At 37.3% G+C, this 25,463-nt stretch overlaps 2 protein-coding genes and 2 pseudogenes across 2 annotated transcripts; all 4 read left to right on the top strand.

Annotated features, from left to right (window-relative positions):
- The first annotated feature begins 3,853 nt into the window (after positions 1–3,853).
- On the top strand, positions 3,854–4,417 carry LOC147943691 (uncharacterized). The gene has a single exon (XM_087512323.1). The coding sequence runs from the start codon at positions 3,854–3,856 to the stop codon at positions 4,415–4,417; it is 564 nt and encodes a 187-aa protein (XP_087368449.1).
- A 2,403-nt stretch (positions 4,418–6,820) lies between these two features.
- On the top strand, positions 6,821–8,144 carry LOC147943690 (uncharacterized). Its single transcript, XM_087512322.1, has 4 exons — positions 6,821–6,837; positions 6,925–7,209; positions 7,309–7,414; positions 7,500–8,144. Exons 1-4 carry the CDS (start codon positions 6,821–6,823, stop codon positions 8,142–8,144), a joined length of 1,053 nt encoding a protein of 350 aa, XP_087368448.1.
- A 101-nt stretch (positions 8,145–8,245) lies between these two features.
- LOC147943689 (uncharacterized) lies at positions 8,246–9,074 on the top strand (annotated as a pseudogene).
- Positions 9,075–14,001: 4,927 nt separating this feature from the next.
- LOC104789211 (putative F-box/kelch-repeat protein At2g29780 pseudogene) lies at positions 14,002–15,648 on the top strand (annotated as a pseudogene).
- Positions 15,649–25,463: the final 9,815 nt, after the last annotated feature.

Genomic DNA, 25,463 nt, shown 5'->3' with positions numbered 1-25,463 from the left:
TTATGTTTGTCTTCGACCATATGGTGCTATATATTGGTATCCTTTCTTAATTCGCTATTAGAAATTGTCTTTGTTGTTGATCATTATCAATCGAAATACATACGAGGCTGCTTCTCTCTTGGTTTATTTACTATATCGAGAAAGTACTAAATGCCACTTGTTGAAGGAAGGTCGAAGATTGGGATCGGAGTAGATGGCTGGATTGAGTTTCGTTTCCCCTTCACTTTGATACGTGATTTCTCTTTCCATAGATTATTGATTCACAAATCACAATCAATATTCCGATGCTGTAAGCAAGTGAAGTTTGTATACAAATGATTTACTATGAACATTATTTTTAACCATATATGAAATTTCACTTATGCTTGTGGATGTTTTTTTCTCTCACTTTTAGATATGTACAAAACCGAGTTTTATATAACCAACCAATCAAACCTAATTGGTTAGTATAGAGTAACTCACATTCTTCAGCTACAACTTTTAGAGATATATATTTGGCTGTAATGCTTTCCACAGTTCCATGCATGTTGGTCTCACGTTTTCTCTCAAAAGACTCCTTCTTTCCTCCCTTTTAATGGGTTAATCTTGATTGCTTTATTTCCTACTAACACATTTGATACATGGATTTGTAATATTTGCTTCAAATCACATATTCCTCTTTGGAAAAGAAAAAAAATCAAGACGTAACAGACTAAGAATGCATATAGACAAAAACTTGTACACTCATCAGCTATTTAATCAAAGCAATTCAATTAAACTACAAAAGTTCAGAAAATTAATAAAATATAGAACAGAGGATTTTATGTTGGTCTCTCCCAATCCATCCCATTCCACCATGTCGGCTGCGCTCCATCCAGGCTGCATTCCCCTTTTATTTGATTTCCCACTTATGTCTATGAATCGGTACCATCATGTTCTTCAATAAACGACAGCGAAAACGAAGTCGATGTGGTGAAACATGTGATAATAATATCTCACCTTTTGATGTTCTCTTCTTTAGGTTAAACACTAATTTTATAAATTTTTTGAATTTTCTTTTTTTTTTGGCATTCCAGATCACTCTAAAAGTGACTGTTATACATTATGTTTTTAAAAAGTTGTATATACAGATTAGAAAGTCATCAAAGACTAAATAAATTACCTTTAGTAGATCTTTTCTTTCTAACTTGACTTGTCATTTGGTCGTGCTTACACTTTCTAGAATTTGATTTTGTGTTGTCACAAGTATGTCTGGCTTTTTCTTCGGCACTCTCTATTTCCATGCTCATTTGTAATATTTCTATATATTATCAAAATGTTTGACACCCAGAAAGTATAAGAAATTATAATTCAACTAAAATTTTTAAAAACTTTCTTTACAAAAAATGTAAACTAACCTGGATCATGAACATCTAATCGAAAAAAAAATAATAATAACATTTATACCATGTTTGTTAGAAAAAATAAATAGGTTAAAATAAGAACATATATAAAATTATAATTATACCATGTTTGTTAAAAAAATTTGGCTTATCCGTAGCTCTAGCATCAGTGCATATCATCATGCCTCTCGTATCTTGGTTTTGCTTTTTTCAGAAAGTCAAAAAATAAAATCTGCACATTGAAAATCAAAAATATTAGCCATGCAAAAATATGGCACACGTACTTAATAACATTAGCCATTCAAAAACATGAAAACCGGAAAGGCTAAAAATTTTGAAGAGACTAAAAGTTAACAAAACTAAGATTAATGTATGAACTTAATAGTGTCGACTAACAGTAATAATAATCTAACCGAGAAACACTACAGGTCATTCGCAACAAAAATATTAAATTACCTTGAAGTAGAGATTGATGCTTGAAAGTTAAAAAAAATACTTCAATAATACAATTCTTTAGTACTCAGAAAATAATTTTTCGAAACTTGTTTATGTAGTCAAGAAAAGTTTATATATAATAAACAAAGAGGTGTAAGACATAGAGGTGTGAAATGTAAAGGTGTAAAAATTAATAGATGTGAAACATGGAGGTACAACAAAGAGGTACAACAAAGAGGTGTGAAATTAAAAGGTGTAAAAATTAATAGATGTGATTTTTGGAACCAGGAGGTACAACAAAGAGATGCAAAGACTAAGGAGGTGTGATTTAAAAGGTGTAAAAATTAATGGATGTGATTTTTGAAACCAGGAGGTACAACAAAGAGATGCAAAGACTAAGAGGTGTGATTTAAAAGGTGTAAAAATTAATGGATGTGATTTTTGAAACCAGAAGGTACAACAAAGAGATGCAAAGACTAAGAGGTGTGATTTAAAAGGTGTAAAAATTAATGGATGTGATTTTTGAAATCAGGAGGTACAACAAAGAATGCAAAGACTAAGAGGTGTGATTTAAAAGGTGTAAAAATTAATGGATGTGATTTTTGAAACCAGGAGGTACAACAAAGAGATGCAAAGACTAAGAGGTGTGACTTTTGAAAGATGGGGGGTGCGACGAAAAGACACGATTAATAATTTTAAACCGTTGGATTAAAATTGGAACTAATCTCATCCGTTGGATTAAAAATTGATACAAAAAGTGGGTTTGCTATTATATATAGAGGTACAACAAAGAGATGCAAAGACTAAGGAGGTGTGATTTAAAAAGTGTAAAAATTAATGGATGTGATTTTTGAAACCAGGAGGTACAACAAAGAGATGCAAAGACTAAGAGGTGTGATTTAAATGGTGTAAAAATTAATGGATGTGATTTTTGAAACCAGGAGGTACAACAAAGATATGCAAAGACTAAGAGGTATAATTTAAAAGGTGTAAAAATTAATGGATGTGATTTTTGAAACCAGGAGGTACAACAAAGAGATGCAAAGACTAAGGAGGTGTGATTTAAAAGATGTAAAATTTAATGGATGTGATTTTTGAAACCAGAAGGTACAACAAAGAGATGCAAAGACTAAGATGTGTGATTTAAAAGGTGTAAAAATTAATGGATGTGATTTTTGAAACCAAGAGGTACAACAAAGAGATGCAAAGACTAAGAGGTGTGACTTTTGAAAGATGGGGGTGCGACGAAAAGACACGATTAATAATTTTAAACCGTTGGATTAAAACTGGAACTAATCTCATCCGTTGGATTAAAAATTAACACAAAAAGTGGGTTTGCTATTATATATAGATTTTATATAATCCATAGATTAGGATGAAAACTCCTCTTCCAGTTCCAGTCGCTGTGCCTCACCGCCGTCTTCTTCAACCTCATAGCTCAGTTGCAAATACTCGACAATTTTTTTCTCCATTATCATCGCCGTATTCTAATTTCTTCCTCCCACTTGCTATGTTTTTTTAGGATAAATAAACAAAAAAAAGTCAAAGTTCCTTCAGAAACTGTCAGGCCCCATTTTAAAATCGCTTATACGGACGTATCAGGCCTCATTTTACAATCGTCTATGCGACGACGTTTAGGCACTTTGTTCCTTTTATAATACGTAACAGCTGCTTTCAAACTCTTACTTTAGTCACACTTTCTCAGTTAATTCTGTTGAATAAACTTCAAGTCTTAAGGCCCAAGATATCTTACAAAGGAGTGATAAGGTCAAGAGGGGCTTAGCATAAATCTATTAGGATTAGGAGTTATCTAGTCTTAATAGAAATAAGAGAATAAAGCACTATATATATCATTGATTGAGGTGTGATCAAGATATAAGAAAAGAGTGCAATTCATTGTTTAGTTTTGAGAGGAGATTTTCTAAACAATAATAATATAAGAGAGTTATTCTTATAATTCAAAGTTTTTTCTATCTTATATTTGGTAGCAGAGCTGTAGGTCTAATCGATCAAAGTTGTGATTCGATTACAGAGCTGGTGATTATCGAACCACAACTATGGGAGAGATAGTTGAATCATCACGTCGGAAGGAGTTGGAGAAAGGTATCTCTCTGCAGTGCCCTCTTCTGACTTCTACAAATTACACGGTATGGTCCATGAGGATGAGGATCATGCTGCGTATTCAGAAAGTATGGGAAACAATCGAACCAGGATCAGATGATCAAGAAAAGAATGACGTCGCTACCGCTTTGTTGTTTCAGTCGATTCCGGAAGCTCTTACCATGCAGGTTGGTAACTTGAGTACACCTAAAGCGATTTGGAACTCAATTAAGTCTAGGAATCTTGGGGCTGAACGTGTCAAGGAGGCACGTTTGCAGACACTCATGTCAGAATTCGAGAAGCTACGAATGACAGAGGGTGATAAGGTCGACAATTTTGCTGGAAAACTGTCTGAAATCGCAACCAAGGCAGGAGCACTTTGTGAGGTCATTGAAGAACCGAGACTTGTGAAAAAGTTCTTAAATAGTCTACCTAGAAGCAAGTTCATTCACATGGTAGCCTCGCTTGAACAAGTTCTCAACCTCAACACCACAAGCTTCGAAGATATAGTGGAAGATTAAAAGCGTTTGAAGAGAGAATTGCAGGAGAAGGACTTCCTGAAGAAAATCAAACAAAACTGATGTTCTCAAATTCAGATCAGTATCAAACGAATTATAACAGTGGAAATAATGGTTTTCGAGGCAGAGGACGTGGTAGAGGGAGAGGCTATGGAGGAAGAGGTAGAGGGAGAAACAACTCGCAGTACAACAATCATTACAACACACAAGATCGCTCTAACACAGAACATAACCAAACTCAAGACAAGAAGGAGAAGATAATTATATGTTTTCGATGTGACAAACCTGGTCACTACACCACACAGTGTCCGGAGAAGATTCAGAAAAACCAAGAAGCAAACAAAGTCGAAACATTAGAAACAGAGGAGGCGGATAAGGCTTTGTTTTTGCATGAAATTGTCTACTTGAATGAGGAAAGGGTTATTCCAAGGAACTACACCAAGGAGGATGGGATGTGGTACTTAGACAATGGAGCTAGTAATCATATGAGAGGTCATAAGAATTACTTTTCTGAGCTTAATGAGAACATTGGAGGCAAGGTGAATGGAGATGGATCTTGTGTAGAAATAAAAGGTAAAGGCTCAATAATTTTTCAGAGTAAAGGTGAGGAACAGGTTCTAGTGAATGATATTTACTATATTCCTGACCTCAAGAGCAATATTTTGAGCCTGGGACGGGCAACAGAGGTTGGCTGCGATGTACGTATGAGACAAGATTGGTTAACGGTTCATGATCCGAGAAACAGATTGTTGGTAAGGGTTGTGAGATCGACTAATAGGTTGTACAAGATTAGTCTAACAGTTGGAAGACCAATTTGTCTACACATACGCATTGAGGATAATACCTGGAAGTGGCATGCAAGACTTGGCCACATAAATTTCAGAACTAGCAAGTCTATGTTTCAACAAAAGATGGTTCTCAGTTTGTCTCAGGTGCGAGATGAGAAGATGTTGTGTGAGTCGTGTCTTGTCGGGAAGCAGACTCGACAACCTTTCCCAAAAGCTACAAATTTTAGAGCTTCTAAGCCCTTGGAGCTTCTTCATGCTGATTTGTGCGGACCAATAACACCTGCAACACTCACGCATAACAGATACATTTTTGTTATTGTGGATGATTTCTCAAGATACATGTGGTCCATCTTGTTAAAAGAGAAAACCGATGCATTTGGAAGTTTCAAGTCATTTAAAAGTGTGATTGAAAAAGAACTGGGAAAGGAGATTATCACTCTTAGGACAGATAGGGGTGGAGAATTCATATCAAGCGAGTTCAATATTTTTTGCGAATCAAGTGGAATTAAGAGACATATGACTGCTTCATACACTCCGCAGCAGAATGGTGTGGTCGAGAGAAGAAACAAGACCTTGATGGAGATGACAAGGAGAATTCTCAAGGCTATGGAGGTTCCGAATTATCTGTGGGGTGAAGGAGTTCATCATAGTACATATGTAATCAATCGGATACCGACTAAAGCATTGAACAACATCACACCGTATGAGTGTTTGCGTGAGAGAAAACCAAACATTGAGCATCTGAGAGTTTTCACTACAACAAATATGTACATTGATAGCAGTAGAGGATAGCACATTTTCATGAACTGCTATAAAAGATGATTATTTTTTTTGGTCACTTTGTAATAGTTCAATATAAACGCTATGATATAAAATTGTTAAGCGGGAATGTGAAAACTCTTAGTCCGCCAACCCTGAGCCCAATTATTTCACTTAACCGCTTAACTCTTAGAAGAAAACTCTCAAGCTAAGCCTAACACTCGAACAAAACATCAAAAAAACACACTCTCGAGCTAAACCTAACACTCGAACAAAACATCAAAAACAACACACTCTCCTCTATTTTCTCTGAAATTCTCTGAGATTCTCTTCTATTTTATCGACGAATCCGCCGCCGACACATTCTCCACCGTCTCTTCTATTCGCTCCTCCGCCGACACATTCTCCAGCCGTCCGTGAGCTCGAATCGAAGGCATGTCTTTCTTCTTTACTCTAATTTTCTTCTTTCTTCTTACTCTCAAGGATTGAAATTTTCAAATTAGGGATTACGAGATTTTCAAATTAGGGATTACGAGATAGCAGTAGGGTTTACAAGATTTTCAAATTAGGGATTTATGAAATTTTCAAATTAGGGATTTGTTCAAATTAGGGATTTATAAAATTTTCAAATTAGGGATTTGATTCAAATTTCGGGTTATGAAAATTAGGGGTTTGTTTCAAATTTTGGATTATGAGAATTAGGGATATCATGGTACACTTGACTGTACATCTTGAAATCGTGGAAACTCTTTGTATGTTTGAAAGGTTTTTCCCTCCCACCTTCTTTGATATCATGGTACACTTGACTGTACATCTAGGAAGGGAAGCTCGACTAGGAGGACCAGTCCATTTTAGATGGATGTATCCATTTGAAAGGTATATTTGCTCTCTACTATTATATTTAGATTGTATTTGTAGTGATTTTCTATTTTGTTGCTAATCCGTATTTCTTTGTATTTGCAGATATATGAAAGTACTGAAAGACTTTGTTCGAAACCCTGCAAGACCAGAGGGTTGTATAGCTGAGTCATATATGGCAGAAGAATGTATGCAGTTCTGTAGTGATTTTCTGAAAAAGACAACAAGTGTAGAAGAAAAACTTGATAGGAATACAGATTATGATAACAGCTCAATACTAGAAGGTCGTCCCTTATCCGCAGGAACTACAATTGATCTGACTGAAATGGACAAGAACATTGCCCATCTTGCAGTCATTCAAAATATGGCTGCCTTGGATCCTTATGTAGAGTAAGTTCTCTATATTCAAAATATGTTTGCCTTGGATCCTTATGCATTGTACATGTATATCGACCTGACTATTTGCATTTGTATTTCTCCTTTTGCAAGCATGCACCTGCAACATCTCCAAGACATAAATCCAAGGTGTAAACGTGATGCATCACTATTATGGACTATGCATGCTAAGTATTTTGCTTCTTGGTTAAAAGAACAGGCAAGTAATTTCGTAAATTGTTTGTAAGATTGAGTATGGTTTAGCTGTCTATAAGTGACTGACTCTTATTGTTTTAATTTGATAGATACCTATGGCTTCAAATAATCATGAGGATATAATTAAATGGTTGGCATATGGTCCAAGGTGTACTGCAAGGTCTTACACTGGCTACATAGTGAATGGGCTACGTTTTCACACAAGCTCACTTGAAAGGCAAAATCAGAATAGTGGGATTTATTATGATGCAACGGCTATGTGTAGGTCTAGTGCTAAAGATACGTCCCAAGTAGTTGATCTGGTATCCTACTATGGGAGAGTAATTGACATAATATTGCTTGATTATAATGTGTTCTATGTTCCCATATTCCGGTGTCAATGGGCAGTAAGAGGTAACGGAGTTAAGATTGAAGATGGGTTCACACTTGTTAACTTGAATCAAAGCCAAGTCAGTTTTTTGAGGGATCCATATATACTAGCTTCTCAGGCAAAGCAAATCTTTTATTCAAGGGAAGATGATTCATCAAATTGGCATGTTGTTATGAGAAGTTCTTCACGGACATATAGTAAAGAAGATGATCAAGATGGACCTGTAGATATTGGTCTGTTGCCAGTAGATGTTGATATGGATGTTGAGCTGGATGAAGCTGAATATGCTAGAACTGATTGTGAAGGCATATATGTCTCAAATGTAGTGATTACATGTTTAATTTGTGTCTCCTCTTGCTTATGATTTTTGTTTATGTTTGTTAACTCATTGTGTGAATTTTTCTTGATATATGTTTAGCATCAATATGATCTAACTCGTTTCTTCTTTGATGTAGGTCAATTAATATGGGTCGACCAAAGAAAAAGGGTGCACAAAAAAAGAAGAAGAAGGTAGCAGATGTTGAGCCAGAATTTATTCGTACAATGGAGCCCCCGACTGTAGCAGCTCAGCAGCCCATTAGCCAGGAGGAGCCCCCAACTGTAGCAGCTCAGCAGCCCAGCATGCAAGAAGAGCCCCCGACTGTAGCAGTTCAGCAGCCCAGCAGCCCTGTGGAGCCCCCGATTATAGCAGATGAGCAGCTAAATGAGGAAGAGCATGTAGGTGAGATTGAATTGGATGATGCCAATGAACGTCCTGCCAAGCGTAAGAGATAGAGAGGACCCACAAAGATGAAAAACATCGCCAAGGATCCAACGGTTCGAGTAAGAGTTGACTACACCCTCATGGGAGAGCCTTATGGTCCAGGTCAATTAAGCTTGCATCCTACATTGGTGCATTGGCACGGGAACATGTTCCTATCAAAATTGATAATTGGAAACAAGTTAGTGAAGATATAAAAACAGTTCTCTGGAAATCTGTACAGGTAACAATTTCATTAAAATATGCTTTTGTTTATTTAGAACATGCTAATTTTAAGCTTATTTAGAACATGCTAATGGTAACTGAGTGCAGGCAAGATTTGAGCTTGATGAAGAGTTTCAAAGGATTGCTGTGCTGAAGCAGATGGGAAATCTGTGGAGGGCATACAAGTCACGCATTGTCAGGCAGCTTAATGAGGCTAAGAATAACCAGCAGAGGATGAATCTGAGACCAATGAACATTTCTCCTATCGACTGGCGTAAATTTGTGAAAACAAAAACAAGCCAAGCCTTTAAGGTATTGTCTTTAAATTAGGTAAGTTTAATATTTGAGTGATGGTTAATAACATGTTTAAATGTTAGGTTGTGAGTGACACGGCTAAAGAAAGGAGGAAGAAATAGATCCCTCACACTACTAGTCGTAAAGGAATGGTCAGACTAACGGAAGAAATGGTAAGCATACTACCATCTACGTTATTTTATCTGGTAATATCTACCTTGATAATTGATGTGTTGCTTTTTCACAGAAAGTTGAAAGCGAGGATCCATCTGAAGTGACAAGGCTAAAGGTTTGGGTCAAGTCGCGTACCAAAAAGGATGGTACACCAGTTAATACGAATGCCGCAGAAAAGATTGTAAGTTCCAAATTGGCATGTCGCTTAGTTATTTGTTACCCATTAAATGTTGTGTATTTCCTCTTATGCAGAAAAAGGCAGCTGAACTGGTTGGTGCTGATGGTCCAACAAGTACAACAAATCCAGATGTAGATCATCTCTCCCAGCTTTTGGGACCTGACAATCCTGGTATACTGAGGGCAATGGGTAGAGGCATGAGTAAGACCAAATTAGCTTGTTTCCAAATTAAGAACAAATGTATGGCTGACATGCAAGAGAAGCAAGTTCAGTTAGTAAAGCAGGTCAATCAGTTGCAAAATGAAATTATGGATTTAAAGAAGCAGGTTAGTTAATTACATTGACAATTCTCATAGTATTCATTAACTTGCTAATTTATTAAATGGAATTTGACATTGCTTTCTTAAATTACAGGGACTAGAGCCTGAAATTGGTGAAAACTCAGCTCCAAGAGTAAGTGATTCCTTATTCTTATTATATATGAACAGTTATTCCTTCAAGCTTATTTAAATTTCTAACTTATGTTTATTTTCCACTTCAACATTTGTAGAGTGTAAACAAAAAATCACGCCCTAGGTGTGTGTTGGTTGATTGGTCTGACACTGATGAAAACATTGCTGAGGGGCGTATTCTTTCTTCTGATCCTGATGACATAGTGAATGACTCTCGTCTAGGCCCTACGGATCTGAAAGTATTGGTTGAATCTGCTTTGAAACCAGATGCTTTCCTCTGGAGACATGAACCTAAAATGTTTACTATTGCGGAAGCTGTTGGACAGATGATTGCATGGCCTGCAGATAAATGTGTTCTATTAGATAAAGAGATCCAAATAGAAGACATTGCGCCGAGGGTAAAATTTATTGTCATTTCCAGACAATTTCTTCTCCTTACTATATTTTAATTTAAATTGTGTTTTACTGATTGTGTATGATAGGGCCTACATGGAAGTTCGCTGAACAAATGTCAACTACTGGATTTGTCTACGGATGAATTGATTGTTGCTGAGGGTCGTTGGCACACACAAGAACCATCTGCATTAGTTAATGGTCTTACTATTGGGCCAAAAGCTGTTAAAGTATTCGTGGATTCAGTATGTCAACCTGAGACGTTCATATGGAGGCCTACAATGGACACGACATACCTGGAGGACTGTTTGATGACTTATGTAGCATGGCCTGCCCATAAAGTTGTTCGTCAGAATGGCGAGAGTTCTCCTATTCATAATCCTTTATCAACTAATATACCATCAGGTTCTACATCAACAGCAGCGGCAAAATCTGCAGCAACATGTCCTATTGAGGATGCAACAGGTCCAGGCTCTCCAATTAAGAAAACTCTACCGCATTCACAGGAATCTCAGGTAAATGTTTTCAATATGTTATGAAGTTGTTTCTGTCAAGTCATATGATTGTTGGTTGGCTTATATTATTTGGCATTGCAGCGTACCAATGAAGTTGTCTCAAAGGAAAATAAGAAGTGCAGACTGATGGATATTACCGGAAAGAAGCTGGTTGTTGCTGAAGGACGATGGGCAACAAACGATCCAGACCAAAAGGTTCACTTTGTTCGTTTGGGTTCTAATGCAGTTAAAGTGTGGGTAGATATTGTCAAGGTAAGCGATGCAGCAGTTTGGAGGCCATCAGAAGAAATCGAGATGATGGAAGATGCCCTTGGCACAGTCATTGCATGGCCTGAGGACAAAGTGATCATCATGTAAACCATGAGGTTTACTGTCTCCTACTTTAGACTTACAATCTATCTTATGGATTTGTTTTTTATTTTCAGACTTGTCTTGTTCCTTATGGATTTTAAACTTGTGTTATGTACTATGTAATATGTTTGATTGTGAAATGGTGAACTAGAGATTTAATATTAATACAGGTTCCAGATCACTTTCAAAATAACACGAAAACAGTGTTCTCAAAACACTTATAATCGCATCTAGAATCCTGCTATAACAGAATATATTATAGCATAAAGATATTGCTTACGAAAACTGAATTAAACCGTTTAACTAACGTTATGGTAGAATCACCTAACATAGCGTGTATAATGACTTATAACATTATCTTTAAAAATTTGAAAAGCGGGATAACATAGCATTTTTGTACTGCTATGGTATAATACTATACCATAGCATACGAATTATGCGCTATCATATGTGAGGTACCTACAATAACAGTGGCCTAACATAGCGTTTGTAAAAGAGCTATGAATTACATATTATAGCGTTTCCCTCGTGCTAACAATGTACATATTTGTTGTAGTGTTTCGGGTGCTTAGCCTATGCAAAAGCTGATACTGCAGGTCTCAAGAAGTTGGACGATCGATCACAGTCGTTAGTACATCTTGAAATCGAGCCTGGTTCTAAGGCTTATCGACTGTTCAATCCGTCTACAAGGAGAATTGTGGTCAGCATGGATGTAGTTTTCAATGAAAACAACAAGTGGAGTTGGAGCAGAACAGAGGACAGTCAAAACAGAGAGCCTGGGATGTTTCATATGCGTTGGGGTGAGATAGAAGATGTTGGTAGTGGTCCAGTATCATCGAACTCTACAGAGCAAGATAAGGATATAGCAGAATCTGATAATGACGTGTCTCGAGAAAGCAGTGACAACAATGAGAGTGTTGTTGTTCAAGAACCGATCATAAGACGATCAGAAAGGCAAGTTAAGAAACCAAAGCGTTTTGAGGATTATGTGTTACTAGCATCGATCGAGAGTGAGATAATGCTTTTGATGATCAACGATGAGCCACGGTTCTATGAGGAAGCAAGAGGAATGCAAGTGTGGAGATTAGCTTGCAAGGATGAGATGGACTCTATCAACAAAAACAAGACTTGGTTTCTTGTTGATAGACCGCATGGTGTGAAAGTAATTGGTCTCAAATGGGTTTTCAAGGTCAAGAGGAATGCAGACGGGACAGTAAACAAACACAAGGCTAGGCTCGTTGCTAAAGGCTACATGCAAGAGAGTGGAGTTGATTATGAAGAAGCCTTCGCCCATGTAGCTCGTATGGAGACTATAAGGATGTTGATAGGAATGGCTGCATCGGATGGGTGGGAGATCCATCACTTAGACATAAAAATGGCTTTCTTACACGGTGAGCTGAAAGAAGACGTTTATGTTGATCAACCCGAAGGATTTGAGATCAAGGGGGAAGAACATAGAGTTTACAAGTTGACAAAAGCTCTATACGGTCTAAGGCAAGCTCCACGAGCCTGGAACACTAAGTTGGATCAAATTCTGAAAGAATTGAGTTTCAAGAGATGTTTGAAAGAGACTGCAGTGTATCGTAAGGAGAAAGGAGGTGAGCTACTAATCGTTGCAGTTTATGTGGACGATTTGTTTATCACAGGGAACAACCTTAGAGTAATTAAGGAGTTCAAGAAAGAGATGTCATCAAAATTCGAGATGTCTGATCTCGGTAGACTCACTTACTATCTTGGCATAGAAGTGCATCAAGGGATTGATGGTATAACTATCAACAAGAAGGTTATGCATAGAGGATTTTAAGAGAAGCAGGGCTTCAAAGCTGCAACTCAAACGTGATTCCAATGGAGTTTGGGTTGCAGGTCTCCAAGTCTCTTGATGAAACAGAGATAAATCCTACTCAGTTTAGAAGGAATGTTGGCTGTTTGAGATATCTTTTGCACACTCGACCTGACCTGTCCTTTGCGGTAAGTGTTGTAAGCAGGTACATGCAGATCCCAAGGAAGTCTCATGGAGAAATCATCAAGCAGATCCTGCGATATCTCAGATGAACAACATCTTACGGTCTCAAGTATAAGCGTGGAGGCAGAAAGGAGATTGTTGGTTTTAGTGATAGCAGTCACAACATCGATCAAGACGATGGGAGAAGTACTACAGGGCATTTATTTCTCTTCGGTGAGACTCCGATCACATGGTGTACAAGGAAGCAAGACACGGTTGCTATGTTTTCATGTGAGGCCGATTTCATGGCGGTAACAGAAGGAGCTAAACAAGCATTGTGGTTGCAGGATTTGTTGAGTGAGGTTACAGGGAAGAAGGAAGCTCAAATCATGATGTATGTTGACAATAAGTCTGCAATTGCGCTTGCAAAGAACCCAATGTTTCATGGAAAAAGCAAACACATACATAAAAGATACTACTTTGTACGAGAATGCATTGAGAGGGAGCTCATTCGTGTGGAACACATACCAGGGGTGGAACAGAAGGCTGACATCCTCACTAAGGCATTGGCTAGAGTGAAGTTTGCAGAGATGAGAAGCTTGATAGGAGTTCATGAAGTGAAGAAGGATGACTTGAAGTTTAGGGGGGAAAATGTTGGATAAACTTCAAGTCTTAAGGCCCAAGATATCTTACAAAGGAGTGATAAGGTCAAGAGGGGCTTAGCATAAATCTACTAGGATTAGGAGTTATCTAGTCTTAATAGAAATAGGAGAATAAAGCACTATATATATCATTGATTGAGGTGTGATCAAGATATAAGAAAAGAGTGCAATTCATTGTTTAGTTTTGAGAGGAGATTTTCTAAAAAATAATAATATAAGAGAGTTATTCTTATAATTCAAAGTCTTTTCTATCTTATAAATTTGTTGCTGCTGAAACCATCTCACACACGGTGGCGATGGATCCGATCTTTCAATTTTCCGACGAAGAACTCAACGATGGCGGTGGCGATCCAAGAGAAGAACTCCACACGAACCCGAGCGAAGAAGATCAAGAAGAAGTAGAGAATCTTGCTCCGGCGATTCCTCCTCAAGAAGAAGTAGAGAATCTTGCTCCGACGATTCCTCCTCGACAAATCCCAGAGTTACTCATCGCAAGAATCGTCGCACTCGTACCGAGATGTCAGTACCCGAAGCTATCTCTCATCTCCAGAGCCTTCTTTCGAGTCATCTCTTCGCCGGAACTCTACATAAGGCGCTTGCAACTCGGCCTCACCGAACCGGTTCTTTATGCCTTGATCGGATTCCCATATAGTTACGAACGTTTCTCGAGATGGCACATTCTCAACTTAAACATCTCAGAAAGCTTGCGCGAGGTCCCTACATTTCCTCCTATGTATCCTGGATCTTCTGTGGTCACATTCGGATACAATATGTATGTGATCGGTGGTTTGAACGGGTTTAATCACCCTGTATCGACTGTGTTTGTCCTCGACTGTAGATTCCACGCGTGGGACAATCTCCCAAGTATGCACAGGGCTCGCTACCGTGCAGCCGCCGGAGTCATTGACAGAAAGATTTATGTCATCGGAGGTTGCGAGAGGCCTCATGCATATGATGGTTGGATCGAAGTGTTCGATGTTGATAACGGGGTTTGGAGTACTGTGCCTGATCCATCCCACTACAACTCTAATATGCCGGGAGGAGGGTTTGTGACATCTGTGGTGATGCAGGATAGGATTTACATTTTGGATGCTCTCTGTGCTTTGGTCTACGAACCAAGACAAGGTACATGGCAGTCTTTGGGACTTGAATCATCTACGTTGATGGATTTTTGGCGCCAACCGTGTTGTGTGATTGAGGATCTCCTGTATAGCTTTGATGTACTGTGTGTTCTTAAACATCCAATAGTGGTATTTGATCCAGTTGAAATGGTTTGGAATCCTGTGAAGGGTTTAGACGATGGCTTGCCTTACCTCAGATACTCTGTGTGTCAAATGGCGAATGTGGGTGGGAAGCTGATGGTTTTGGCCACTTCAAACACCATCTATAATGATACTTGGTGCATAGAGATCACGTTAGAAAGACGTGAAGGAGGTGAGATTTGGGGGACAGTCGATTCAAAGGAGATTGTGCTTATCTCCGGGACCTCGCCTTCTATTGATCTTTCTTGCTCTGTTACGGTTTGATGATCTATGGGATGGTTTCTTGCAGTTGAAGGTAGGTTTCTCTTTTGATGTGCATGGACTATGTTGACAATGATATTATGACATTTTCTGTAGCCCCAAGTCTTCTTCGGCTTTCATGGATTTGCAGATGAAGAAGGGTCTTTTATTACCAGCTTGTTGATATGAAGCAAAAAGGGGTGCAGAAGCTGTTTTATCTGACACCTTAAAGAGTAATTCGTCTTCCTTCTTAACCTTCGTGCAAGAATGTGATCATTCTTAACAGAATAGGCCTTGTGTAGAGTTGGCCACTCTTTCTCTTTCTACTGATTCTTACGCGCGAGACTTGTTGGAATGCAACTTTGGCTTAACTAGTTTCTGTTTTTTTCTGTTTTGTGACATATATCATTCTTCAGTAATAAGTAATCACAATCAGATATATATATGACTATATGAACAATATTATGAAATTATGGTTTAGAGATGAAGCAAACACAAAGAATTAGGGTCTTTAGGGGGAACTAACTACAATGAAGAAATTCAAAGTTCTGAGCTTAATTAGAATAAAAAAAATTGCCCTCACTCTTGACCTTGTAAAGACAAAACTACCTTTTAACTTTTTCTACAAGGCACATGAAAAATATATAGCCTAAGATTACAAATATGTTTAAGAATTCAGAATACAAAGCATTTGAGTACGCCATTTGAAACACAAACTTGAGTTTTCTAAGTAGGGAGGACAGAGTAGCTTGTGAGTCACGTTGAGAGACGTTTGACACATCATAAAAGAGGTGATTTGTTTTTGAGACTTAAGAAAAAACCTATTATAAAAATTAGAAATATATTACAATTTACCTAAAAAGTAAAAAGAAAAATCTATACTATTAAAAGAGAAGCATTATTTAAAGCATTATTTACAAGGCAAAATGAAACTTGATAATATATGACATAAAATAACCTTGAATAAATTAAAAAGCATACAATAGGAGAAGGACATTAAAGTAATTTTTAATGTGAAAACAAGATGATCCGTTTGTGACTCAGGTTTTATTAATTCGAATCATGTTTTACAAAACGGATCAAGAATAAAAAGTCTTGCATCCAAACATAATCGACCACAATTATACACAATAAAAATCAAACAAAAAAATATATATTTTAGGGAAGTGAAAACAAATCAGTATCGGTGATAATTAGTAACTTCCATATCTAATATTATGGAACATTAATCACACAGTTTAAATAACAGATAATTTAATATAGAAAACTATCCATATTTAAATTCTAATTAAAAATAAATTATTAAGTTGAAATCTCGAATATTACCTTAAATAATGATATCAAATCAAATACAGTTGAACCTCTATAAATTAATACTCGGTAAATTAATAATCTCTATAAATTAATAAATTTCTCCGGTCCCAAGTTGGGACTAGTGTAATTTTGGACACTATTCGATAATATAATAAAATAATAATTTTTTTGAAACTCCTTTGTAAATATATAGTCCCATCAATAATATAAATTAATAGTTATATAAAAGTATCTATATATATATATATATATTTACAAATTAATTTTTATTAGAGTTCATTTTTAATATTTTTAATATATAAAAATCTTTGAGTGCTATCTTCAAAACATGATAATTGTTATTTTCATTGTAATTGATTTTATAAAAATATTAGTTATAAAGATTAAATCTTATTTTTAATATTTTTTACCAAATTAGGAAAGTCTCTCTATAAATTAATAATTATTAATTTATCGATAAATTAAAACCTCTATAAATTAATAAAATTTCATGGTCCCGACTGTGAGAACTGAGAATGAGCTTCTCCTTCCGAAGTGATTTAAATTGTGGAGGAGCTTATCGCCGTAAAACAGTTCCGAACTGAATTGAGAGAATTTGAGAATTTGAACTTGTATTGCTATTGCTGGAAAAAATATTCGATCCCTTCAAACTGACCCCCCCCTTACATATTTATACCGACCAATTTATTACTAAATTAATGCGCCATTAATAGGACGCGATTTGCGCGGACTAATTAATCCTCTTGAATGCGGGAATCTTTGACCTGGACCGAGCTGCGAACTGACCAGCACGAAACATCTCCGCGCTCTCTTCCTTTCTCCGGGCCTGATGGGCCGATCACTAATTCGCTCTTGGCCCAGTAGACTAGCCCGGCCTAGGTCCTCTTGCCTATTGCCCGAGATGGCAGATCGTGGGTACAACAGTTGCCCCCCAAGTCTCCCGAGCTGAACAGTTCGGGGGACTTTTATCCTTCAAGCGATCAATTTCGGGAGCTGAATATTCCCCATATCTCCACGATTTGATCGTGGTAATGATGAGATTTACTTTCCCGAACAAGACTTGGGGCCCACTAGGTGGCGTGTTACGAGGACCAGCTGTTTGTTTCCCCATCCTCTTCCGAGGTGAACCTTCTTCAAGAGAGGGTCGCCGATCTGGAGGCCCAGGTAAAAGAGTATGCAAGGCTGGAGGCTGAGAATGCTAGCACCGTAGCGAAGGCCGAACAAATCCGAGCTCGGATGAAGAAGGCTGAAATAGAGGTGATCGACCTTGCGGTTGCCAACGAGGACCTCCGAGGCAAACTGAAGAAGGCAGGGGACCTTTACTTCGAAGCAACGGAAGATGCGAAAGCAGCCAAGAACAGGTTGCACGAGATCGAGCTTCGCAATCAGCTACTCGAAGCTGGCAACAGCTGCGAGATCGAGAGGGTGCGAAGGGAGGAGAGACAGGCAATGAGGCGAACTCTCCGTCCTCTGGTCGAGGAGGTGAAGGTCACCTTCGAAGAGAGGGAGAAGCTAGCCCCGCTTCAGATCCGGGCTGCTGAGATCAGGGCTAACCGGATGCTGGTCGAGGAGATCTCTAGGGGCGAGATCCAAGATATGGAGGCCGAGCTCGGACTCCTGAAAACTGACGAGGAGGAGGCCGATGAAAAGGTTTCAAAGGTAACTCCCCGTGAACTCGACCTTGCTGCATTCTCATCCTTCTTGGCGGATACGCCCGATCTCTTATGCAACGAGCACCCTCTTAGCGTCACAATCGACGAGTCCGGTACTAACCTCGGGCAACTCTCGAATCAGGGGATGGATGACTATCTGGCGACCACCAGGTCGGAGGGGGAACTTGTGGAGATGGGCTTGGCCCTCTCCGAAGCGGCGTCTGAACCTGTCCCTCCGAATCAATAGTTCCTATTCTGGGGTTGTTTTGGCATGAGTTGCCCCCCCTTTTTGTAGTATTTATTTTTAGATTTGGTCGTGGTGACCACTCCGTATGAACTATTTTCTTTTTGTGCCATTTTTTGTTTAATTTCCACAATGCGAACTAAATTTCCAAAGCCTTTTGTTTGAAAAGATGGTTCGAGCAGAAATGAACGCGAAGTGAGAACTTCGGTTAAATAGTTCGAAAAAATGACATCCCAACTTTTATCGGTAAAGCTGAGTACGAAGTGAATACTTCGGTTTAGATAAGAATTTTGCGAAACTAAGCTTTGACTTTAAGCAAAGCGGGGGACGAAGCGAAGACTTCGGTTTAGTGTTTTCGCAACATTGAGCTTTAAAGTAAAGCTGAATAGGAAGTAAGAACTTCGGTTTAAGATCGCGAAGTTGGACCTCGGCTTTAGATGCGAAGTCAGGCTTCGGCTAGATAAGAATTTTGCGAAACTAAGCTTTGATTTTAAAGCGGAATACGAAGCGAGAACTTCGGTTTAGAGTTTTCGCAACAATAAGCTTTTAAAGTAAAGCTGAGTACGAAGTGAGTACTTCGGTTTAGGTTTGCGAGGTTAAACCTCGGCTTTAAATGATAGATACGAAGTCAGACTTCGGTTTTTTGTTTTTTTTTTTTTTTTTTTTTTTTTTTTTTTGCTTTTTTGGTATACCATTATTAACAAAAAAGTTTAAGAAAAATTTAAGTTTTTTTAATATGGATAGCTGGACCCGAAGTGGGCTGCCTACGTACCCTTATCGGGATCAAGCTGAGACATGCTTTTTGGCGGGCGGTTCGAACCGTGGTTTTCCTGCAGGCGGAGCGTTTTGTTTTTGTGCAGCGGCGAGTTTGTCTTCCTCCGCGACTATCCAGTTCGAAGCCCGGTGTAGTGCGTCCTGAATGGTTGGGAACCGATTTACGGACAGCTCTTCGCGGAAGCGAGATTCATGCCAGAGGCCGTTCTTGAGCGCGGCCAGGGCTGTGGAGTCCGAGAGTCCGGGAATCTTGACCTGGATCTCCTTGAACTTTGTTATGTAAGACCGGAGAGACTCTCCAGCCTTTTGGCTTAAGTTCCAAAGCTGATCGTCCGTCACCGCAGTTTCGATTAGGCTAGAATACTGCTTGACGAACGAGGTCGACAGCTCGGTAAAGTTTGAAATGGAGCCAGCTGCTAAAGATGCGAACCAAAGCAGTATCGGTCCACTAAACGTTTCTGCGAACAGCTTGCAGTACCCAGCGTCTGCTTCGTGGGGCTCGAGGTCCACCCGGCTAGCTGTCAGCAAGAACGTCTTAAGATGATTGGTCGGATCTCCTTTTCCTTCGTAGCTCGAGAACTTAATTTTGCCCGTATCTTTGATGCGAACTCGGGCTATTTGATCGGAAAAAGGAGTTCGCCTTGACTCCTCGATCACTCGAAAGATGTCTGGAGCTGAAGTGGTTGCACTGTGCATCACAGACCGCATATCTCGGATTTCGCTCTGCATGCGGAAGATCTCGGGATTGGTAGCATACCCCGAAGTAGAAATATTTCCATCCACAGGGAGAGGAAGACGGACTGGGACCTCGGAAGATCGGACGACGCCGGGCTGAACCGGAGTGTGGCTACCGCCAACCAGCGGTGGTGCTGTTTGCGTATTGGTTTGAGGTGGGAACGAATCTCCCGGAGTGACATCTGTTGCTGCCACCTGCGAGGTGGAAGGTGGAGTCACACCGAAGAAATCCAAAGCACGTCGACGTGGGTTTTGGTCAGAGGACAGGAGATCGACCCGATCGGCGTACGCGCGGTGGGAGGCTGAGAGGTCTGCTACGGACGTCGTAACTTCCTCCAGACGAGCGGAGATCTGACCCTCCAAGGTGTCGAATCGTTCAGTAAGAGCGGCGGAGGCGGCTTGCTGACGGTCGGACTTTTCAGACAAGTCCTGCAGGAGCTTCTGGATCACCTCCAAAGATGCCTGATTGGGAGAGCTGGTTGCCATAGTGGTGGTTGCGTGGAGTGTATTTGTGTAAGAAATCGGAACTAACGAGAGTCAGGCGATAACTCCCCTCCTTCTAGCGCCAAATGTGAGAACTGAGAATGAGCTTCTCCTTCCGAAGTGATTTAAATTGTGGAGGAGCTTATCGCCGTAAAACAGTTCCGAACTGAATTGAGAGAATTTGAGAATTTGAACTTGTATTGCTATTGCTGGAAAAAATATTCGATCCCTTCAAACTGACCCCCCCCCCCCCCCCTTACATATTTATACCGACCAATTTATTACTAAATTAATGCGCCATTAATAGGACGCGATTTGCGCGGACTAATTAATCCTCTTGAATGCGGGAATCTTTGACATGGACCGAGCTGCGAACTGACCAGCACGAAACATCTCCGCGCTCTCTTCCTTTCTCCGGGCCTGATGGGCCGATCACTAATTCGCTCTTGGCCCAGTAGACTAGCCCGGCCTAGGCCCTCTTGCCTATTGCCCGAGATGGCAGATCGTGGGTACAACACCGACTTTTTTAATTTATAGAGGTTTTACTGTATCTAATTAACCTCAAATGGTTGTTAATTAGCAAGTTAAATACGACCACATATAATTTCAGTAATTTAGGAAAATTGTTTTTATTTAGGAAATTAATGTGATACAAAAGTCTACATGTTTCATATCTTTTCTTGATTTAGTTTGAAAAATTTAGGTTATCATATATACGAAATTTAAGCTACTTACCAAATTATGTAGTTATCTTAGCTAATTATAAAAACGGGTATAAAATTATAAATTCAAAATTTTATATATGTAAACATATTTCATTTGGTTATTTATTTTGAGATATTTCCGGAAACATTGATTATCGATTTTATGTTACAAAATCGAACAGTTTAAAATTGATTTTACATTATGATTTTCCTTTTTATTAGTATATTAAAATAGATTGTATTGAGCTAATCTAATCTCTATATAAGACATATCGAAATATTTTGTTTCATTCATTCACAAAAAAAAAAAATTTGAGCATCAATATTTTGAATTTTGAGTTTCTTAACTTTTATATTTCAATATCTTTTAGTCTTTCAGATTTGAAACTCTTCAAGAACATGTGAAATATAAAAGTCAAGACTATAAAACTTCTAAAATATGGGTGCTGTGAAACAATCAAGTTCTTATAATCGATTTTATCTTATGATTTTTTTTTGTATAATTACCATTTTTAATGTTAGTACATATATACATTAGTTATAATAGTATAGTTTTACTTCATGATTATATTGTTACAAAATCGAACAGTTTAAAATGGATTTTACATTATGATTTTCTTTTTTGTTAGTATATTAAAATAGATTGTATTGAGCTAATCTAATCTCTATATAAGACACATCGAAGTATTTTGTTTCATTCATTCACAAAAAAAAATTTGAGCATCAATATTTTGAGATTTGAGTTTCTTAACTTTTATATTTCAATATCGTTTAGTCTTTCAGATTTGAAATTCTTCAAGAACATATGAAATATAAAAGTCAAGACTGTAAAACTGTTAAAATACGGGTGATGTGAAACAATAAGGTTTTTATAATCGATTTGATCTTATGATTTTTTTTGTATAATTACCGTTTTTTAATGTTAGTACATATATACATTAGTTATAACAGTATAGTTTTACTTCATGATTATATTGTTACACGTCGCCTATTGATAATAATCATATTAGTGTGAGTGATTTCTTAGATCTATTTCCAAATCATAATAATTTTTGCAGTGTTTTAAGGTTCTGAAATGGCCAACTTAACCATCTGATGAAGGTTTAGAACTAAAATATTAATAATGCAATGGTTCCTTCTCTTAGGTTTAACATCTCAAGACTAGAGTAACTTTGAAAAATTGTAATGAAAAATTTGTAACATATTTCATTTAAGATCTAATATTTTAAATTGATATTTTTCATTTTAAAATGATTTTAATTGTTTTTAGCCCTACATGATTTAATAATATTTATATGTATTTATATGTTTGGAGGCGGTAAAAATAATAAATGTTGTTACTACATATGGTGTGAAAGATAAAATATGAAAGAGTAATTGTTAAGGGACTTTAATCACGAATAATATGTAATTATATATCAAATTTGTTTATCCATCCACACATATAACGTAGGTATATATGTGTATATATATATGTTTGGTATAAAAAATCAAAATGTTATTAATATATTTTAAAAAATCGAATTTTAAATTCGCATTTTTGTTTTTTTTTATTCAATTTGGGTGCTATTTAAATTGAGGTTATCAAACAAAACAAAACATATGGCTACAATTGTCTATCCAAACTGATAGGAATCAATATAATCTTCAATAAAATTTTGGAAAAATAATTATAAATTTAAGTAATATAAGTAATTCATATTTAATTCTACCATATATATAGAAATTATCATACCAACTAAAAATAAAGAATCCCCCTAATCTTTGCCTTCATGAACCATATAATGCGATTTCAAAAAAATATGTTTGGGTTTCAATTTGAATCATTACGTTAATATCATAAGTCTTTAAATACAAATATATCAAAATGATAAAATTTTGATTCACACGAATATTCTTAATTTTCCTTATAATTCGAATATATTTTTTTGAAGCAAACATTAATTAGATTAAAAACCATAATTACTGTAACAGTGATAATGCATAAGGATAAATTTCATGAATAAAAATACCAATGAATAAAGGATATCATATATTCATATGATATATAAATATACTATGAAATATGATATTTTCAATAAGAATAAAAAGTCAATAAATTTTGTACTCTTTTGCAAATGATTAATTTTGGGACAGGTAAAGTTCTACTTGGGGACAAAATTTACAGGAAATTCAAGTATTTTTAAAAACATAATAGATAAATTTTGAAAAACATAAAGAAAATTTGGATAATTTTCATTAATTTTGTAAAACTTAAATACCCAAAAAAAGGTACATAAAATACGGGTATATATTCCATATGAACCTCTTACCTATTTTTTTATATGTTGGACTAAAAAATACAATCTCAAATTTATAAAAACCGTAATTATGAGATAGAAAAAAAAACATGACATATATGAGATGGGACGAGTTTTTTTTTTTCTAGAAATAAACATACTATTTTTATCTTATATTTTTATTGTAGTTATTTCTACTAATAACAAAACAGATCTAATCCTTCTTTTTAACTAAAACACATAAAATATTGTACTGATATGAGTTTAGATTATAAATATTAATAATGTTCGTTAAAAATATGTTTACAAACATAAATCCACACATACGTAATATATTGTAAACCTAATAAATCACCTTAATTTTTGAAATCAATCCCGCACGTATGTGCGGGTCCAAATCTAGTGAATTAATACAAAAGAATCGCTTTAAACGAAGTTTCTGAAATATGGTTTCAGTTTAAATACACAAGGAACATAACAGCTTCTTTAAAAAATCTAGTTTAGTCTTCTCCCTTTCAGTTAAATTCGTTGCTGCTGAAGACTTCACACGGCGGCGATGGCTCTAAAGAAACTTGTTTATATGCATCTTTATGGTTTAGAGATGAAGCATAACAAAGTGATTTAGTTGATCTATTGTCTTTATGAGGTAAACTACAATATCGAAGTGAGCTTAAGACATATTTTTACTCTCTTTCTTTTTACTTCTCTCTTCACCTTATAGTACAGACAAAATCACCTTTTATACAAGACACATGAAAATATATAGCCGAAAAGAACAAAAATGCCACAGATGATCCGTAGACCGTAGCTATCAAGTTTACCGAATGTGAATGGATTGATGAGACAGATTACAATTTTCATCACCATAACTATCAAGTTTACTGACTGTGAATGGTGGTTCGGTAGTATATTTATAAGCTATCCCTACAAATGATTAAGTTTACACAACCAGAAAAGAAGACGAACTTTGTATCTTATATAGCTTGAAATTGGGAAATTTCTGTTCAGTTTATGACTAAACATGCACACAACCAGCATAGTTTCTAACTAAGATTCTGCTCTGAGATTTTGAGATTGGAGAGAACATCAATGATTATCTGCTACGTTGTTCTTGTTTAGAAGTCTCTGATGAACCTCTTTGCTCCTGTTCTTACTATCCTTTGTACTTAGTGGAAGTAAAGGCGTGACTGAGAAGGTCCACTAGAACGCTCAGTTCACAGTTTCTTCAAAAATGAACAAACTGACCCAAATCATGTGTCGAGTTCTATTACTGGCAAATAGCAGAGACTCAACTATGAAATGGTCTTCAGAAGCCTATGCGGATCTTTGTGCAAAACATCTTGCCTCTTTTTCTCGTCCTTCACCTCAGGATGTTGCTGCTGAATCATTGGCCCATACTCGATGGGAGAGAGTTGCAGGGTTGGAGGAACGTTTTCTCAAACAACGGTCAAAGTTGCATTGGTTACATGTGGGGGATAAAAACAATAGAGTGTTTTACAATGCTCTGCAAGAACGGCTCACACAGAATTTGATTCATGAGATAACAGACCCACATGGGACTTGTCTTACTGATATGGAGAGTATTAAAGCAGAGGGCATCAGATTTTTCTCCCATCTGTTGACTCACAAGCCTTTGGAGTTTACTGGTACTACTGTTGATGACTTGCGGCTTTTACTTCCTTTCCGCTGTTCTCTGCAGGAGCAGAATCAGCTGACTATGCCTGTCACGGCTGATGAGGTGAAACAGGTTCTCTATTCTATGCCTTTGAACAAGTCTCCAGGCCCGGATGACTACACAGTAGAGTTTTTTAAGAACTGCTGGTCCATTGTCGGATCGGATCTCATAAAGGCTATTCAATCTTTTTTCATTTTTGGGTTCCTGCCAAAAGGCCTCAATGCCACGATCCTTGCTCTTATCCCTAAGACAAGTAGTGCTCGGGAAATGAAGGACTACCGGCCCATTTCCTGTTGCAATGTCTTGTACAAGATCATCTCGAAGCTTATGGCAAACCGTCTTAAATCCATTTTACCTGGTTTCATTGCTCCAAACCAATCTGCCTTCATCAAGGAT

Source organism: Camelina sativa, chromosome 5 (assembly GCF_030686135.1).
Source record: "Camelina sativa cultivar CO46 ecotype springtype chromosome 5, ASM3068613v1".
In the NCBI taxonomy this organism is placed as follows: domain Eukaryota; kingdom Viridiplantae; phylum Streptophyta; class Magnoliopsida; order Brassicales; family Brassicaceae; genus Camelina; species Camelina sativa.
This window is presented reverse-complemented; position numbering and strand designations above follow the sequence as displayed.

Coding starts and splice junctions, on each gene's coding strand:
- LOC147943690 (XM_087512322.1), top strand. Junction 7,210..7,308: donor GCCTTGGATCCTTATGTAGA/GTAAGTTCTCTA, acceptor TCCTTTTGCAAG/CATGCACCTGCAACATCTCC. Junction 7,415..7,499: donor CTTCTTGGTTAAAAGAACAG/GCAAGTAATTTC, acceptor TTAATTTGATAG/ATACCTATGGCTTCAAATAA.
- LOC147943691 (XM_087512323.1), top strand. CDS start 3,854: ATGGGAGAGATAGTTGAATCATCACGTCGGAAGGAGTTGGAGAAAGGT.